The sequence below is a fragment of the Perognathus longimembris genome, chromosome 23 (assembly GCF_023159225.1).
Source record: "Perognathus longimembris pacificus isolate PPM17 chromosome 23, ASM2315922v1, whole genome shotgun sequence".
Classification (NCBI taxonomy): domain Eukaryota; kingdom Metazoa; phylum Chordata; class Mammalia; order Rodentia; family Heteromyidae; genus Perognathus; species Perognathus longimembris.
The window spans coordinates 26103156-26123222 of NC_063183.1; the positions used below are offsets into that span (position 1 = coordinate 26103156).

Sequence of the window (20067 nt, forward strand, 5' to 3'; positions counted from 1 at the left end):
CCTCAATCGACGCCGTCGGCAGGTGAGCGGGGTCCTCCAGAGACCTTCCCCACCCACCCACCCCCGCCCCATCTCCCCTTGGGCCTGGGAGATGGAGAGGGGCGGGCACGACCACCCGCTCCAGTGACCGGCCATCCCGGAGGCCCCCCCGGGCACATCTGCACTGGAGCCAGCCCCCAGCAGCGGCCTCCGAACCATAAAATCCACCGACCCTCTTCCCTCCTCGGAGGGACGGAGGGGACTGAGGGGACGGGGAAGGGGGCGGGGGGCGAGGACGCAGGAGGGCGCGTGCGCGGCGTCGTTGCCATAACTACCAGGCGCCCGCGCCGCGGAGGCTGCCGGGAAGGAAGTGACGAGAGGTGGGTTGGCTGTTGTTGGGACACGTGACCCGAGTAGTGTTTTGACAGGGCGAACAGCGAAAGGGGGAAAAAAAAAAAAAAAAAACCGGGCGAGTGAGCGAGGGAGCGAGAACAGAGAGAGCGAGCTGGGCGGCGGGGCGGCCGGGCGAGCGAGCGAGCGGGCGCGGAGCTGGCCGCGGCGCGGGGGCGACGCGGGGCGCCGGGCGGGCGAGGCCCGGCGGTGGGGGGGGGGGGGGCCGCGGGGCCGGGCGAGGCGAGGCGGGGCGCGGGGCCGAGCGCGGGGCGCGCGGAGCCTGGCGGCGGGCTGAGGTGAGGGGTGGATGGCCGCAGGGGCGCCGGGGTCCCCCCCCTCCCTCTAGCACGACCCGGGGGGCGGCGAGCGGGGAGTCGCTGCACGCCACGGCCCCCTCTTTCCGGCCCGGCCAGCCCGTCTGTAGTCGGGTCTAGGGGGGCGGTGGTGAGGTGAGGTGGAAGTGTGAGGTGAGGGGCTGGGTGACGGCGGAGCGGGGGTGCCCTGAGGAGAAGGACAAACGGACGGACGCACGAGAGAGAGAGAGCTAGAGAGAGACCGAGAGAGTTTAGTCCGCCGGGGTCTGCCGAGGGAGAGGCGTGGGGGAGCGAGGCCGGATCCTCCCCCCCCCATCTCCCCCCCTACCCCCCGAACGCCACAAGAACAACTCGGGGGGCCGGGAGAGAGTCAGGAGCCCAGCCCGGAGCTGAAGGAAGTCGGGGTGTCGGGGTGCGTGGGGGTCGTCGAAGAAAGTGTCTGCTCCCCTAACCCTAACCCTCCAGCTGGAAGATACTTTTCCTTCGGCCAGGACCCTCAGGCCCGGCCACGTAGGACTTGGGGTGTGTGTGTGTGTGTGTTGGGGGGCGACCCAGGACAGCCCGGCGGGGGGTGGTGGTGGTGGAGAGTTCGTTTGCGGCGGGCGGCGGGGGCGGGGCGCGAGGAACTCGGGGAGTCGGGTGTCTTTTCCGACTCCCCCCCACCTCCCCCCCCCCATCGGTTGTGTCAACTTGGCCCAGGTGGCTTCGGCCATGCTATGTAGCCAGAGGGGTGACTACCCAGGTGAGGCCTGGCGGAGCGGGTGGAGTGGAAGGGGGGGGGGGGCTGGAGCTTTCCCCGGGCACAGACACCAGGTAGATGAATTCCGATGAGGTTGGGGGGCGGGGGGGGGAGGATGGCCCTGGCGGAGGTGCCCACTATTCCCAGAGGCGGAATTTTTCATTATTTAATTGATTTATTATTATTTTTTAAAATCAGGGAGGTTCGTTTGTGTTGTTTGAATCTTCCTTGTCTTGCTGGTACCTCTGGGTTATAAATAGATCTTGCTGTTTTGGTTCTGAGACACTGTGTCAGAGAGGGACACCTTGGCCTGGAGAGCAGAGAGGCGGGGAAGATGGGGGTGCTCCGTCCAGAGGAAGTGGGGGTGGGGGGAGGCGGCCTTGGTGAGGGAGAAGACGGTACAGAGTTTTTTGTGCAGGCCTGTCACCGCAGTTTGTACCAGGAAAGAGGCCTAACTTCACAGTAGTTTTCTTTCGAGATCCCGGGGGTTAGAGCGGGATCAAGATTCATTTGATTACGATTTCTTTTTTAAATAGCATTTTGGAAAGGAATCAGAAGCCGTTGAATCAGCGGTGAGCCTGCTGGAAAAACCCACACCTGGATTTCACAGCGCTTGGGGTGGAAATTGGATGTGACAATGAAGCCAGACCGAGGTAAACGACTTAAAGGAGGGCTTTGTTGTGTAGTATTTTGTTGGGTGTGTATGTGTGTGCCTCCTTTTCCAAGTGTGAACCTTAATTCTGCCAGCAAGATCAACGATTTCTGTAGTATATGATTATCTGTTTGGGTGACAGATTCCAGCTGGTGAGAGAAAGGAGGACATATGGAAGAGGGTTAGGATGGAGTTGGGAGGACTGCCTCGGTCAGAGGGGTCGGTGAAGCAATAGTGTGAGAGAGAATTTGGTGTATGTCAAAATGAAGTTGTCAAGAAGAGCATTTGTATCTGTTCCTCCATGCTTGGATTATTTTCCAGTTGCAGATATTAATTTTTAGGTAAAGTCAGTTGACAAACTTGAGAATTAGAACTTGATCAAGAGAAAACAACATTGTATGAGGAGACAATGATTGCGCCTTTTTTTTTTTTTTTTTGGCCAGTCCTGGGCCTTGGACTCAGGGCCTGAGCACTGTCCCTGGCTTCTTCCCGCTCAAGGCTAGCACTCTGCCACTTGAGCCACAGCGCTGCTTCTGGCCGTTTTCTGTATATGTGGTGCTGGGGAATCGAACCTAGGGCCTCGTGTATCCGTGGCAGGCACTCTTGCCACTAGGCTATATCCCCAGCCATGATTGCTCCTTTTGTTAGCCAACTTTTGTGCTTAAGGAAAGTCCAAATGTCTTAACTATCTGGACAGTTGGGCTACCAAAATTCTTAGTGTTAGGCAAATAGTCCTTCCGTTTCCTTCCCCTTCCTCTTCCCCTTCCTCTCTCTTACTCTTTTTGTGCTAGTACTGGGGCTTGAACTCAAGGCCTGGGCACTGTCTCTTATCTTTTTCACTCAAGGATGGTGCTCTACCATTTGAGTCACTTCCTAAAATACATGTCTTTGGTTCATATTATCTAGTAAAATGCATCAGAAAACCATATTTGTTTCTTAAATTTTATTTAGTTGTACAAAGAGAATACAGTTCCACAAATCAGTTTATTAGTACAGTACTCAATAGTTTTATTCATCCCCCCATTCCCCATCCCTACCCTTATGTTACATAGTTCAAACTATTTTTTTTTTTTTGGTCAGTTCTAGGCTTCTGAGCTTTGAACTCTTGTCCTGGGCTTTGAATTCTGGGTCTGGGCACTGTCCCCTAAGCTTCTTTTTCTCAAGGTTAGCACTCTGCCACTTGAGCTCCAGCACCATTTTTGGCTTCTTCTGTGAGTAATTGCAGATAAGGGTCTCACGGACTTTCTTGCCAACATAGTTCCATTTTGATATAATGTACATTGAATATAATGACTGCATCTGCTCACCCTTCCTTCACCTCTCCCTCATTGAGAAAATCGTATTTCATTTAGTGGTTTCAATTAGTTTTAAGTGTTTAGCTCTTACTTAATGTTAGGTTACAGTCCTATAGACATAAGAAGAATCAGCAAATACATTGCTACTGAGCAGGTTACTTGTGTACATGTTAAGTCTAGTTTTTTAGATTACATCAGTTGCTTTGGAAAAATAGCATCAAGGTCAGCAATTTCATCTCAGAATTAACAAGCAAATAAATTCAAAGTCACTATTTGTTTTGGATTGTTGTTAAAAGTTGCTTTAAAGTCATAGCAGTTTAAAAAGCAGTACTGAAGTAGCAGTTTTAAAGTAGTATCAGCTCCTTTAGTTAAAACTACAGTTAAACACTATGAAATATATATACTGATATTGCTTACTCAGAAAAATACATTTATTTACCAAGATTTTCAAAGCAGTGACATTTCTAATGTAAAAGTTCAGCTTCTTTAACATTTTCAGGTAAAGATGTTAGTGTTTAGGATTGTGACTATATTCCAAAATAACAACCTTTAGGTTATAGGCTTTTTTTTTTTCTTTTGGATCATTCTGTATAATAATTCATATTTATTTAGCAGACTAGTATAAAAATATTGATGATTTTTTCAATAGTCTTCCACTATTTGTGTACAATACAACCTTGCATTTCTGTTCCATTTCACTCTCTTCAGTCACAACCTATTGAATTTATTTCTTGATCACTGATATGAAGATTGGTAGTTTGAAAAGTATAAGTTGTGAGAAATACCTAGAAATACTGATACTTTCATTTTTATATTGCTGTCTAATGAACTAATATGTGAGTGATTTTCTCGATAAACGCATGACTCTTTTTTTTTTTTTTTTTTTTTTGCCAGTCCTGGAACTTGGACTCAGGGCCTGAGCACTGTCCCTGGCTTCTTTTTGCTCAAGGCTAGCACTCTGCCACTTGAGCCACAGCGCCACTTCTGGCCTTTTCTATATATGTGGTGCTGAGGAATGGAACCCAGGGCTTCATGTATATGAGACAAGTACTCTACCACTAGGCCATATTCCCAGCCCCCCTCGTGACTCCTTAAATGCCAAAAATATTTCCACTGGTCATCCTGACATATGGAATGTTTTCCAACATACTAATTCTTCTCTGTTCTTTTTTTAGTGTACAGAATCAATATAATTTAGCCTTTCATTGATGAAATGGACTCTCACCAACTTGTTTGCCCAGGCTGATAATGAATCTTATAATTTCTGCTTCCCAAGTAGCTAAGAGTATAGAAATGAGCTACCATACCCAAATAACTTTAAACTTCACAGGAATTTTGTAATTTTGTGGGCACATAATTCAGCAGAGAAATTGTATTCATCAAGATTATGTTTTGTTTAGTTTTTGTCTGGGGCTTGTTCTCAGGGCCTGGGCCCCCTGAGCTCTTTTTGCTCAAGGCTAGTAGTACTCTGTTACATTGAGCCACAGCTCCACTTCTAGTTTTCTCCTGGCTAATTAGAAATGAGAGTCTTACAGACTTTGCTGCCTGGGCTGGCTTTGAACTGCAATCCTCAGATCTCAGCTTCCTGAGTAGCTAGAATTATAGCTGTGAGCCACTAGTGCCCAGGCTAAGATTATGTTCATTAGTGTTGAGTATAGCTCAGTAGTGGAGTGCATTTTTAGCATATATAAAGCCACACAAGGGCTGGGGATATGGCCTAGTGGCAAGAGTGCCTGCCTCGGATACACGAGGCCCGAGGTTCGATTCCCCAGCACCACATATACAGAAAACGGCCAGAAGCGGCGCTGTGGCTCAAGTGGCAGAGTGCTAGCCTTGAGCGGGAAGAAGCCAGGGACAGTGCTCAGGCCCTGAGTTCAAGGCCCACGACTGGCCAAAAAAAAAAAAAAAAAAAAAGCCACACAAAAACACACACAAGCAAGATATGCTCTTCCCAGAGTGTTTAGTATTCATAGAAGGAACAACTTTGAACTGATATTTCTTTGGTTTATTAAAATATAAATAGGTTTAAGAACAAAGACCTTATTGTTGTTAAACATATAAACTCAAGTAGTAAAACAGCTGTGCAGTCTACTAATAAGTACCCTAGTGTTCAGTAGTAATGTATGTAAATTTGTTTGCATGGTGGGTATTCATTGGTCGATCTTTTTTTTTCTCGTGTCAGTCCTGAGACTTGAACTCAGGGTCTGTGCACTGTCCCTGAGCTTTTGTGCTCAAGGCTAGTAGTGTTCTACCACTTGGGTCACAGCTCCACTTCTGGCTTTTTGGTGGTATCTGGAGATAAGACTCTCACAAACTTTTCTACCCAAGTTGGCTTCGAACTACGATCCTCAGATCTCTCACTCTCCTGAGTAGCTAGGATTACAGGTATGAGCCACTGGCTCCCAGCTAAGAGTTTTAATGATATTGTTAGCACAGGCTTTAGATTCACTTGATCCACTACTTGCCTGTTATGTAATCTTTTTTTTTTTGCCAGTCCTGGGGCTTGAACTCAGGGCCTGAGCACTGTCCCTGGCTTCTTTTTGCTCAAGGCTAGCACTCTACCACTTGAGACGCGGCACCACCTCTGGCCGTTTTCTATATATGTGGTGCTGGGGAATAGAACCTAGGGTTTCCTGTATAGGAGACGAGCTCTCTTGCCACTGGGCCATATTCCCAGCCCCCTGTTATGTAATCTTTACCACATTAATCTCAAACCAACTCCTACTACAGTCCTAGCTACTTAGGAGTCTCAGATCTGAGGATTGTAGTTCAAAGTCAACCTGGGCAGGAAAGTTTTTGAGAGTCTTTAATTATCACAAAAAAAACTTAAGTGGAGCTGTTACTCGAATAGTAAGGAGTCAACTTTGAACAAAAAAGCTAAGGGACAGCGTCTAGACCCTGAGTTCAAGCCACAATACAGGCACACAACAAACAGAAACTATCAGTGCAAAATCTATTAATACAAGCAAAATGCAGGCAAGATGACTTATGGATTGATTAAAACTGAGAGGAGTGAAGTCTTAGTTCCTCTCCCTCTTTGATTATGTAACAGAGTTTGGCATTGGCCTTAGTATAAGCAACCCTGTTAACCTCAAATGATTCCTTGCACAATACCTGAAATGAGAGAAAAGAAGTGATAAGAACTAGAAAAAAGAGTGGTGAGGGAATTATATATACATTGCTTACTTAAGAAGTTCATTGCTAGCCTGTGTAAATCAGACACAAGAGAAATGACAGGTGTTGCAAGAGCCGAATTTGACTGGCTTGAATAGTATTCTTTTGCTAAATTCCCAGATGGCAATAGTGGTAGTTTTACTAATGCTATGGGTTGTGCATACTGTTGGCCTCCACTTTGTTCCAAGTGCTTTACATCAAGCTCATGTGATCCTTACCATTACCCTGGAAGTAAAGGCTATTGCCCTCTCCAGATAAATGCAGCTGTGTCACAGAATTTTGGTTTCTTTTCTGTTCTTTTTTTTTTTTTTTTGCCAGTCCTGGGACTTGAACTCAGGGCTGGGTGTGGTCTCTGAGCCTCTTTGTGGTCAAGGCTAACACTGTATGACTTAGCTACAGTGCCACCTTTTTCTGTGTCTTTTTCTGTGCAGTTTATTGGAGATAAGTCTCATGGACTTTCCTGCCTGGGCTGGCTTTGAGCCACGATCCTCAGATCTCACCTCCTGAGTAGCTAGGATTACAGGCATGAGCCTGGCAAATTTTGTTTTCTTACTCATAGTTATTTGGAAAATAAAAGGCCAAGACTGAATTTGAAGCAAGTTCAAGTATAAGCTCTTAACTTCCTCAAGGATGGCAGTAATTTATATTGGAATGTCCTAAGAAGTTGTGAAAGTAGTCTTGAGAATGGGAGGCAGACTATTGGAGTATTGGGATCTTAGAAAGCCCCTTACCCTCTATTTGCTTGGTGTTTTTCATCTTTTCAGCAGGGGATGTAATAGTACTTTGGCTTAGGGTTCTTTTGAGCATTAAATAAATTGATGTATGTAATGTGCTTAGGACCATGGCTGGCACTTAGTAAGCATGCAAATGTGAGCTGCTATTGTTATGTTTGGACATTTTCTAAACAAGAAGCCAATCATTTAGGCAAAGCTGAGGAGATCCACACAAAGGGGCTAATTCAGCGGCATGCCTTCTATAGTGGCTGTGATCTCAAGTTAAAAGCTGGCTTCTGTGGGACTATCATCCAGTTATGTTGATGAGTCTGGACACATCAGTTGCTGTCCAATAATTGCTGGCCTGGTGCAGCTTCTGTGATTCAGATATAAAGGGGTTGATGGAGTGGTACCGTGTCTGTATTTTTGCCTGTCAGCCAGTATGAAGGAAATGACTTAGTGGACTGAACACTGTCATTTTCTTAAAGAATGAGAAAACCAGATAATTGGAAGGTAGAATTGAGAGGCTAAAGTGTATAGAGGGAGAATGAGTTAAATTTTTTATTTATCTTCAAAAGTTACAATGCTCATGAGATCCAAGCATTTTGCATTGTGAGCAAATATAGAAAAATACAATAGTTTAAACAGCATTTGTTTTGCTCTTTTCACTGTTTTCTTGTTTTTCTTCCTTTTGAGGACTAAGGATTTTTTTGTTTGCATTTTTTTTTGTTTTTGTTGTTCCAGTTTTTTTGTTTTGTTTCTCAGTACTGGGGCTTGAACTCAGGCCCTGGGCCCTGTTCTGTCACTTCATTGCTCAAGGCCAGCACTGCCACTTGAGCTATAATTCTACTTCTGGCTTTTTTTTCTGGATAATTGAAGATCAGTGTCTCACAGATTTTCCTGCCTGGGCTGGTTTCTGAAGTCTGTGATCTTCAGATCTCAGACTCCTGAGTAGCTAGGATTATAGGCATGAGCCATCTGTGCCCAGCTTTTTCAGAGTGTTGTTGCTGAGCTTCATGTTGGATAATTTACCGAAGAATTTTGTAAGCTGTGGAATGCTGTGTGAATGTTGACTAATTTCCCTTCGGGGTAGGATCATCCGTACAGGTGAGGTAAGGGCCTGGTGGTCCCCTGCACAATCAGTTATGTCTTAGTTGATTGAGGCCACTTTGTCCTTATATCTACACTAGGAAATTTTCATTATTTTTAAAATAAAATTACCCTCATTCTTCTGACTGAAACTATATAAAATAGAAATTGTATTGGAGGGGCTGGGGATATGGCCTAGTGGCAAGAGAGCTTGCTTCGCATACATGAGGCCCTGGGTTCAATTCCCCAGCACCACATATACAGAAAACGGCCAGAAGTGGCGCTGTGGCTCAAGTGGCAGAATGATAGCCTTGAGCAAAAAGAAGCCAGGGACAGTGCTCAGGCCCTGAGTCCAAGGCCCAGGACTGGCAAAAAAAAAAGAAAAGAAATTGTATTGGATTAATATATACGTATATCTAAGTTACATATTTTTCAAGCAGCATTGAGATTGGGATTTTTTTATCTTGATTAGGTCAAATGGTTCCTTTCTGCCATGATACAATGTAAGACATTGTTAGTCCTAAAGCTTTAAGGATCAAACTTAGCTTGAAATTAAAACTTTAGAGAGATATACATGGCCTATCTGCATAACAGTAAATGGATGGGTGAGATGGATTGGTGGGTGGGTAGAGAGAGATAGACATAGGAATTTTGTTTTCGGGTTTTTGGTTTTTTGACGGTCATGGGACTTGAACTCTGGGCCTGGGTGCTGTCTCTGAGGTTAGGCTAGTGCTCTCCAACTTGAGCCACAGCGCCACTTCTGGTTTTTTGGTGGTTATTTGAAAGGAGATAAGTGGTCTCACGGACTTTCCTGCCCCAGCTGGCTTTGAACTGCGATCTTCAGATCTCAGCTTCCTGAGTAGCTAGGATTATAGGCGTGAGCCACCAGTACCCGGCTCAATTTTTATTTTTTATAATTAGAGAGGGAGTTGCAGACACCCTGCAGGACCCTTCAACTCCCATATAATGCCAAAGCATGCCTACTGGAACTGGCTTCTACTGCGAGCCTTCGCATTTGATGTCTCCTCTTGTAGTGCAAGTTGTGTCGATGGCTTTTTAAAATTGCATTCTGCTTTCCACTCAATTTACACTTCCTCAAAGACACTTTCCTCGACTGTCCTATCAGTACAGTTCTTTTATCCCGTGTTTGCTCTGCCTATCTCATCTTCCTAGTCCCATCCTGGCAGCTTTACCTGTTTTTCTATATTTTCCTCTCTTAATAGGAGTTTTACCAGGGCAGGGCCTTTATGGTGTTGGCTCGTGTCTCTTGTTTCCTTGTGCATTGTGCCTGCCATTTAGTGACTGCCCAATAAGTATTTAAGTGTAATTTCCTCTGTTGACTCATCAGTGTTTCAGCATCTTATAATTCAGTATAAAAACAGAAACATGTATTTCCTGGATGAGTACAATTGAGTTTTGCTGTGTAATGAATTTGGATTTTTGTGGTACATTTGTTTTCTATAAATAAATATTTTTAACTGTAATATCCCAAATGAATAGACCCACCTTCAACTCTTTCAACTCTTCAACTCTTTGTTGAATCTCACTAATAAAAGTTGTGGCTAAATAGATGTAATGTGTGTTATTTTAACAACATGTAATATTCTTATTTTTAGTTTATCTTACAATAAATGTGTAATACGTAAAAAAGCATGGCTGGTTTTGTGTACATGATTACTGAGCTACATTTTTTTTCTTTTCATTCAGTAGTATTTACTGTTGAACTCTCCTTGTGATAGGGCGTCTGAGATAATAGTTTTCTTCCGCTGCCCTCTTGAAACTATAATACAGGAAAGATGAAAAGTGTAATGTCATTTGATGAATGAATGATGAAAGTCCAATCTACTCTGGTTAATCTGCCAGGTCAGTAAATCATAACTCCTTTCTAAATACTGTCTGTCGGATAGGTGAATCTTTACAGTGATACACTCAGGATATACAGTCATATACTCAGGAGAAGTGGGTAAGGAGCATACATTTGCCTTTAAGGAAGTATTATTCTGTTGATCTCTGTGCTGGTCCTGGTGCATGCCTCTGTAGTCCAGGAGGCTGGGTCAAACCCTGGCTTATGCTTTGTAACTTACTTTGCAGAGTGCGGTTATCTAGCAAGATAGTTAACATGGTGGTTAACAGTAGAACAACTACAACAACAACAACAACAACAAATCCTTGGGTTACATAGTGGTCCACATTAAATTCCACTGTGAAGAACTCAGGACATGAAATAGCTTTCTCTATTCTGAAATTCCTTTTAAACTCACTGTGTTCGGAAGGTTGGATTCAGAGTTGGAAGGGGGGACTGGAAATATGGCCGAGTGGTAGAGTGCTTGCCTTGTATACACAAAGCCCTGGGTTCGATTCCCCAGCACCACATATACAGAAAATGGCCAGAAGTGGCGCTGTGACTCAAGTGGCAGAGTGCTAGCCTTGAGCAAAAAGAAGCCAGGGACAGTGCTCAGGCCCTGAGTCCAAGGCCCAGGACTGGCAAAAAACAAACAAACAAACAAAAAAAAACCCCAGGACTAGCAAAAACAAAAAACAGAGTTGGAAAGGGTCCTTGCAGAATATGATTGAGTCTCATTCATTCTTACAATTGAGAGAACAAGACATAGAGACAAGAAGTAAGCTTGTCCCACAACAAATGCTGAACTCAAATTTCCTACTTGTCTATTATTTACTATACTGCCTGTAGCCATATTTTAAAGCATCTGAGGTAAGCTCTATAAAGTATTTGATTCTAAATAAACATTCAATAAATATTGATCTATTACTATTGCTAATTATATTATCCTCTCTGCAGTAAGTTAGATAAGCAGATGATCCAAACCTACCAAGTCATAAGGGAGAGACTTAGGGCTGGGAGAAGCCCCCTTTGCTTAGGATGGCTAGGTAAGACCTTGGAGCAAAGGAGCAGGGGACATGAGGAGCCAGCTGTGTCAGGAGTGAGGGAAAGAATGTTCCAGGGTAAGGGAGTATTATATTAGGTGCAAAGGTCCTGAGTTTAGAAAGAGTCTGGCATGCTCTAGTAACTGAAAGGCCAGGCACCTAACACAGTTTCTATTTCCTTCATTTCCTTTCTTTAGACTGTGTCCTCCACTGCATTATTTGTTCTCCAAGGACAGGAAACTCAACTATCTTCTCAGCTGCATTCCTCACCCTGTCATAACAATTGACATGCATTTGGCTTTAAAACAAAAGCAACCTCCCCATTTAGTGACTATTACTTGCTTAATAACTACTAGTGCCTTGTGGATGAGGATTTCACTCACTTCAGTAAGCTAGGCTGCAGTAAGTTTGTGATACACTTTTTTTCCCCAATCAAAAAACTATTTGAAAATATTGACATGTAATTAAAGTAATTAAAATGATTGCTGAGATATTATTCTTTTTATCTTTGAGATTACTGTTTCATAAAATAAGTTCACACAATTATAGGAATGGTTAAAGAGTACTGAGAAGGGTCATGGTTTGTGCCTGTTGCCTTCATGCCTAATCCTATTTCGTAATTGTCTTCTTCATCTAAATGGGTCACTTTTGTACAATGACTTGTATTCATTAGTCATTTAATTGTCTTGCTAGGACACAGTTGTGTTTCTTTCTATGTTTAGATGGCTTAAATACAGACAATGTACATGCAATGTGAATGTAGACAATTTGACCCAGCTGTGTTTTATAACGTATTTCATCTAATATTGTACAATTCATATGAACCTTTGTGGAAAACCAATAGATCAATGATATGGAATGTGTGGTGTGATGTAATATAAAACACAGAATTTCCCACTTTGTTTCAGAAATACTCAATTTCTGAAAGTTTTTCCCTAATTACACCTATTTTGGCAAAATATGAATTCAAAATTATCTGAGTGCTTATCAGTGGCGCCTTCCATAATAAATATGTATTAGCAAATATATAGTTATATTGCCTAAATATGACTTGATAACTTTAGTATTTTTTTGTGTATGCTGGTACTAGGGCTTAAATTCAGGGCCTGTGTGCTTTCCCTTAGGTTTTTCACTCAAAGCTGGTCCTCTACTATTTTAGCTACATTTCTTTTGGGTGGTTAATCAGAGTTTCATGGATTTTCCTGCTTGGGCTTGTTTGTGACTGGGATCCTCAGATCTCAGCCTCCTGAAAAAGCTAAGATTATAGATGTGAGCCACAGGTTCCTGGCTGACTCAACAATTTTAGAACATACAGTTAGAAACAGTAAAACTTTAGACATTTGGACCCTTCTCCCCTGTTCTCTGAAGCAAATGTTTATTGAGTACCTATTATGTGCATAGCACAGTATGCTGAAGGCTTCCTTGGAGGTGCTTAGCTTCTGAGGCCCCTACTGATTTTCCCCTCTAGATGGTTCAGCTAAACCCAGCTTGGTCTAAAATATTAGAATCAATGGAAGCATTTAGATATCTGATAAGTACTTTATAAATTGCAATCCCATTGGAAATGGAGAGGTCTTTGCTTTTGCCAGTCCTGGGACTTGAACTCAAGGCCTGGGCACTGTCCTGAGCTTCATTTGCTCAAGGCTAACATTTATCACTTGAGCCATAGTGCCATTTCCAACTTTTTCTGTTTATGTAGTACTGAGGAATTGAGCCCAGGGCTTCATGCAAGCTAGGTAAGCACTCTATCACTAAGCCTCATTCCCAGTCCTGACTTTTTTGGCAGTTAATTGGAGATAAGAGTCTCATAGACTTTCTTGCCTGAGTTGGCTTTGAACCCTGATCCCTAGTTCCCAGCCTCTACCAGTGCCAGGTAGACATCAGTTTATCAAATTAATACTCATGATGGGTTTTTAGCTTAAGGTTTTTGTGAACAGAGCACTCTTTATAATAGAAAAATATTAAGAACATTGAGGTAGAAGAGTAGGAGTGGATCCATGTGTATTTTGACACACATTTTATGTAATGATATGAATTTATAAAGATCTGGTATTAGAAGATATTAAAAATGAATTCTTATGCCTGATCTTGTTGCTTATTAAATGTAACTAATGTGTACACAGGACGTTATTAGGTAGTGTTTGTCCAGTAGCTTAGATTATAAATGACCTCTGTTCTAGCTCATTTTAAACAATGTAGTAGGGATGATGCCAAAAAGCAGGCTAGAACATTTTCTTCTCTCCAGAATCTTAGTTTTTGTAAACAGGCTCTGAAGGCACTACTCCTCAAACTAATCTAGGTCATCATAACCCAAAATCTTTTCAAAGATGAGAACACTAATTAGGTCTCATAGGTGCTTTTTAATATTTTGGCATTAAGAATGTATTTTAGCTCTTCAAAACACAGTATTTAGGGGTTATTCTTTGGCTGGTTGGCTTATTTGTGCCTTGTCCAAATGAAAACAAATCACTGAGTAATCATCTCAGCAAATATGATGGTGAGGAATTTGCCTGTGTTAGAAATTAGTATAATTTATGGCTTAATGTATTCCTGTTCTGTCTTAAATTTTTTTTGCATTTTAAAATTGTTCTTATAAAGTCATTGTACAAAGGGATTATAATACCATAAATTAGGTTATGAGTACAATGCTTCTTGAAAGCTAGATGCTAGTGGCTCATTCCTGCAATCCTATTGCCTCAGGAGGCTAAGATTAGGAGGATCACAGTTCAAGGGCCAGTGTAGACAGAAAAGTTTGCTGGACTCATCTCCTAAGTAGCTAGTAAAATCCAGGGCTGGAAGCAATTCTTTCTGGTTAAATGTCTCTTTCTGTTTCCTTTAGTGTCTCTGGATTAAGTAATTGAGCTTCATACAATTGTGAAGTAGGTTTTTTTTCTTGTGTTTTTTTTTTTTGCGTGTGGGGGGGGAGGGGGGACACACTAGTCCTGGGTACTGTCCTTGAGCTTTTGTACTCAAGACTGGTACTCTACCACTTGAGCCACAACCCTACTTTCAGCTTATTGGTGGTTACTTGGAGATAAGTCTCTCATGACTTTCCTGCCTGAGCTGGCTTTGAACCTTGATCCCCAGAATGCATCAGTGCTTGGCAATAGTTTTGACAGGTAATAAAGCTAGAGTGTATTGTCCTCTTTTCCTTAGGATATACATAAGAAAATAATTGTTAAGGGAAGAACAGTGGTTAGAGCATCTGTTAGATTTAGGAACACCTAGATTTGCATCCTTGCTTTGTTGTCCATTTGATTCTGGTTACTTGGGCAAGGAACAAGCCAGTTTTTTCAAATGGGAGGAGATGACTGCATGAAGGTCAGAAGAGGTAAGTATGTAAATGTATTGGCATCATGCCTGGCCTGTTCATAGTAACTACTTAATGTATGAAGATGTTACCTAGTCATTACCTTTGTATTGTTTGTCCTTCCCCCCACCCCTCATTGAGGCTCCCCATAGGTTGCCTGGTCTTGTCTCATGATCTTGTTTCATGGGCCTGTCTCAGCCTCCTAAGTTAGGATTGCAGGTGTGTGCTATCAAGTGTGGCCCTATTCTTGATCTTTGACAGGTTCTTTCCCTCCTGTCTCCCCACCCCCACCTCTGTTGTAGGGCCTGGGCCTGGACCTGGGCCCTGTCCTTGAGGTTTTTCACTCAAGGCTAGTGCTCTCACTTTTGAGCCACAGCTCCACTTCTGGTTTTCTGGGTTTACTGGAGATAAAAGTCTCATAGACTTTCCTGCCCTGGCTGGCTTCAAACCATGATCCTCAGATTTCAGCCTCTTGAGTAGCTAAAATTATAGACATGAGCCACCAGCACCTGGCTGGTATCAGCCTTTAATTTAAAATTTTAAGGAAAAGTCCATCATCAGTGGGCTTATACTTATAATTCTGCCTGCTCAGGAGACTAAGACTTGAGGATTAATGTTAAAAGCTAGCCTGAACACAGAAGTTTAAGAGACTCATATCTAATTAATCAGCAAAGTGACCAACTGGAGGTGTGGCTCAAGTGGTAGAGCACCAGACCATGGGCAAAAAAAAGCTGAGCCAGAAGTTTGTGGCTCTGAGATCAAGCACTGGTCCAGCACAAAACAAAAACAACCAGGGACAAGTGGTGTTACTTCAAGAGCTACAATGCCAGCCTAGCAAGCACTAAGCTCTGAGTTCAAACCCTAGTACTGCCCTATCCCCAGTTTAAGGATTATAGTTAAAATCAAAACAACTGGATGGTGATGATGATGATTGAGACAGTGTCTCACTGTATGGCCAAGTCTGGCCTTAAACTCACTATTTAGTAAGTAAACTTTTAGAGTTGGTTGGTTTCCTTATTTGAGCAGTGAAAATAATACTTAATTCTCTCCTATAGTTGTGAAACCAAATCAAATAATGTATATAGGACATATAGTACTAAGCAATTAGTAAGCAAGTAGATAAACCGAGTACTGCTGTTTAAAAGCTCTTACAAGGGGATAAGACTCATGAAGCCAGTCATGTAAGTATTCAGCATTCGCAGACACAAGGACTAAGGAAAATGTATAAGGGTCTTGAGATGAATCTTTTCTTTTTTCTTTTTTTTGGCCAATCCTGGCACTTGGACTCAGGGCCTGAGCACTGTCCCTGGCTTCTTTTTGCTCAAGGCTAGCACTCTACCACTTGAGCCACAGTGCCACTTCTTTCTATATATGTGGTGCTGAGGAATCGAACCTAGGGCTTCATGTATATGAGGCAAGCACTCTTACCACTCGGCCATATTCCCAGCTCATGAGATGAATCTTGAATTGGTGAAAGTTTTACAAATGAAGAAACTGGAGCTCCTGGTAGTTTAGAAATTTTATATGTGCGAACACTATTAGAAAAGGCAGATTCATGTTTTGAACTATTTGGCCTGATACCAAAAAGGTCCTTGGATGCCATTCTTGCCACCTAGCTTATAGGCCGAAACACACCTCTCACTTTGTGCTTTCTCTAGGAGGGGTTAGCAATTTTCCCTTTGGCTAATTGTGGAGTCATCAGATTTTTCACGTAACAATGAAATTAAACTCTTCCAGGTTGTATTTACTTATTTTCAGTAGAAGCCCACAGATTCTAGATACTTTGCCTAGTTTACTAGAAGCTTTAGCTAATTCCTTTGGCTAATTGTGGAGTCAAAGATCTGACTCTGTGTGTGTGTGTGTGTGTGTGTGTGTGTGTGTGTGTGTGTGTGTGCGCACTCAGGTTTGAACTCAGAGCCTCCTGCTCTCACTTGGCTTTTTCTACTCTAGGCTGGTACTCTGTCACTAGAGCCACAGCTCCTGCTGCAGTGATCAGATTCCTAAAGTGATCATGAGATTGAACTCTTTCAAGTTGTGTTTGCTTGTGTGCCCGGAGATTCTAGAAGCTTCTTGAGAGTAGTAATCTTGTGGATTCTGGGGTTGTTATGAAACCGTAATGCTGTTTGTAGCCGGTTGTTTAAAAATAGTCTCATGGTCCTCATGGGGTGCTCCAGTAGCCAGAATTTCCATCATGCTGCACCTCCCCCACCCTAGACACTCCAGATAAACAAAAGATCTCAGTAATAAACAGCGTGTGTCTGCTGCAGCCTTGGCCTGCTCCCACAGCCCTCTCCTGTACAGAAGTCCTGGCTCTACCGCTCACAGTGCATTCTGTTGGGAGACTGCAAATAAAAGACCTTGGCGCTTGAAAGCTTAAAACCCACTATCTCGGTTGAGGGTAGTGTTCACAGGGAATACTTCTAAAAGGAGATATGTTTCTAATTCTTTGTGCTCATTTATCCCCCCTCTACCTGTGTAGACTCTTGTAACAACTTTCTGAACTGGGGAGGGATTTCTGTTGTTAGTGATTGTGGAGAACACTTGTAGTCAGTACTTGAAACCTGAAGAAAGAAAAAAACTTCATGTCCCCAGGTGATTTTCAGGTAAAGAAAAGTAAACAAATTTAGGTTAAATGTTGCTGTTTTATATACTTGAGACATCTTATGGGGAATACCTAATTAAGTCTTGTTCTGAGAGAGCTTACTGAGTCACTGATTATTTTTCTTTTTTGAATCCTTTTCTAACAGTCTCACCTTGAGGAGGGGAGTAGTAGTTCAGGCCCTATTCCATTTTAAATGTTTCTTTGGTTGTGCTTTGTAGGAATTAGGACTCTTTTTTGGGGGGGGGGCGGTAATTCACAGTTTTAGGTGATAGAGGTTGATAGTTTATTCTGATTGTTTCCACTTTTTCAGAGGTAGGGAGTTTCCCTTGAAAGGAAGAATCCAATTGACTTGAAATGTGAATAAACGGATTCCCTTCACTACCCCTTCTTTGTCCTCAGTGTTAAGTGCAACACTCAGAGAAATAAAATGTATCCCAGGCTTTGCTCTCTTCTGAAAAAGAAACGAATTAGCATTTTCGGGGCTCCAGCCGGGCCACGTTGTCATTGTCAGCCTCCTGTTCTTTCAAGTTGCCTGCACACAGCTGAGTTGGGCAGAGGAGCAAAGAAAGCAGGACAGCGCTGCCAAGTAGGCAGGAAGCCGGAGTGGACCGGCGCGCAGGGGCCGAGCCCCTCGGTCCAATCAGCGGAGAGTGCTGTTGCTATGTGCTCCCTACTCTGCTGCCTTTGTGAAAGCCTGCGCCAGCCCGGGGAGGGGGACCGGGACCCGACGCCCGGCGTTCTGCTCCCACCCCTGCCGACATCTGGATCCCTCAGCGCCTGACAGTGTGGCTGCTGACAGCCGGCAGGCAACTTCTTTTACACCAGGATTCCAGTATGGTTTTCAGTGGGAACAAAGGGCTTCGCAGAGAAGGTGTGTAATGAAGTGCTTTTAATGGCTTTATTTTGAAGCTTCCAGTTTTTTAGTGGCTTGTTTACCCAGGGTGGTGCCTGTTTCGCATGGATGATTTTTTTTTTTTTTTAATAAACAGGTCTAGGAATATGATCTCACTTTGAGAAAAAAACAACATTGGGTGTAGGGGAGTTTTCTTTTGCTTCATCTGGCCTTGTTTCTTTTGAACAGCATTGCCTAAAAGATTATTAAAATGCTAATCTGAACAATGAGTAGGAAGAAAAGAAATCAAATACAATGCGTTAGCTTTAATAGGGGGGGAAATGTAATAGGAATGAAAATACCGGGAAGCATCTGGGTTTGCCAGAAGGTATTAGCTGTATGTGGGGGCAGAGATTTTTAAAAATCAAAGCTGCTAAGGATGCTCTTAAAAAATAAGGTATATATTTTAATTGAATTCATTATTTGTGAATTTGACAAAGATTGGCAAATTGTAGTTTAGTGGGTTTTTGACATAAAGGGAGAAGATGCTACCTGAGACTGTGCAATTTCTCAGTTATTTAGATAAATGACAGTAATTCAGTTTACACCAAATTCAGTGTAGTGTCTGATAAATGTCTATTTAGAAAACTGGACAGCAAAGCATTCTGGAGGCAATGTACTGCAAATGGTTAAAGTAGTATTTTAAAATCAGAATCGTCTAAATAATTCCATATCTGACTTAATTAATACTACAAATACAGTACAATTTTATTAATTTAAACCATACTAACTCAATACTTCAGCAGAATATGGGTTGCAGTGTGTTCATGTGAGATCTGGAAAAAACTGGTTTGCCTAACAGATTATATAAAAGTTAGAGAAAAAAGGTTGCTTCTTTCTCCTTTTTTCTTGTATTCCCTCAGATTTTATGCAATTAGAATTTATGTAATTAATTTCACTTGTGACTCAAACTAATTGAGGCAGAGCAGGCTAATTAGCATATTGTCCATCATTTTTCAAGAATGTCCAGTTTTTCCTTTAGTTTACTGGTTAAGTTTTTTCAAATTTTTTAATTTACTTTGTGTCTTAGGTCAAGTGAGGAAAGTACAAATTTAAAATTACTACTAGAGCTTTACTTGTTACCCTCACCAATGTTATGTTTTGGAACAGGATTGGTTTGGTTGGTCTGTAGTTAGAAAGTCTTAGGACTCAGTGCTAGCATTTTTTATGAGCAGAGAGATTTCTTTTCTTTAAAAACAACTTAAACCCATGGTTTTATGCCCCTTACTGCCTGTTTTCAGCAACACATATAGTAGTTGTATTAAAACTTGCCAGGTGTGGTGCCCACACCTACAACCCCAGCATTTGGGAAGCTGAGAGGTAAGCATAGTCGAATTCAAGACCAGCTTGAGCTATGTAGCATGACCCTTTCTCAAGGGGAAAAAAAAAAAAAAGAGAAAAGACAAACTTATCAGTGCAGATTTATAAAATAGTCTTAAGCATTAAAAATGTGTTTCACGCAGATCTGCATGTTACTGAAGTTTACATAAAGACATTTCTAAATATTTGAGAGAAGGCATAATAAAAATTATAGCAAGATTGTTACCTTGTTGGCCTCCACATTGTAAAGTCTTCATTGCTAGAAGGGGAGCTGTGCTTTGTAAGGTGTAGGGACTTGAGTGGAAGGTGGGGAAGGGAGGCAGGACTACACAGGCAAGACCCAGGTAGGTACATTAGATATGACTCTAGGCTGGGTGTGAGAGTGCATGGCTACAGTTGGAGACCAGCTTGGACTACATAGGAAGACACTGTCCCAAAAAGCACTAACCCTATGAGGTCAGTCTAGTCATTTTTATTTTTGAGTTCATTCTCGTAGTTACTAATTTTATTTTCTAACTAACAATCACAAAAAGCAAAGTTTTTCTTCAGCTGGCTTGCTACCCTTTTCTCGTTGGTTTATTCAAAAGAATAGACCCTCCAAGAGCAGGCTATTTTCATTCAGAGACTGCAAAAGATGGAGGCACATGAAACCGGCAAGAAAGTTGAGTGTGCTGTTGTGTCACACAAAGGCTCTGTCATTGTATCCAGA

At 42.6% G+C, this 20067-nt stretch overlaps 1 protein-coding gene across 5 annotated transcripts in view; it reads left to right on the forward strand.

The window, feature by feature from the left end:
• The first annotated feature begins 340 nt into the window (after window positions 1-340).
• Fam214a (family with sequence similarity 214 member A) overlaps window positions 341-20067 on the forward strand; it is a 55740-nt gene continuing 36013 nt past the window's right edge. The window contains exons 1-2 of one of the 5 annotated variants that reach the window (XM_048332150.1): window positions 341-359; window positions 1962-2078. In XM_048332150.1, coding sequence (XP_048188107.1) covers window positions 2063-2078 — 16 coding nt within the window. In that variant the 5' untranslated portion in view covers window positions 341-359; window positions 1962-2062. Of the gene's footprint in view, window positions 360-613; window positions 669-1348; window positions 1429-1961; window positions 2079-17407; window positions 18018-20067 lie in introns of those variants that run through there. The other 4 variants (XM_048332149.1, XM_048332148.1, XR_007208768.1 and 1 more) reach the window with 4 other exon arrangements.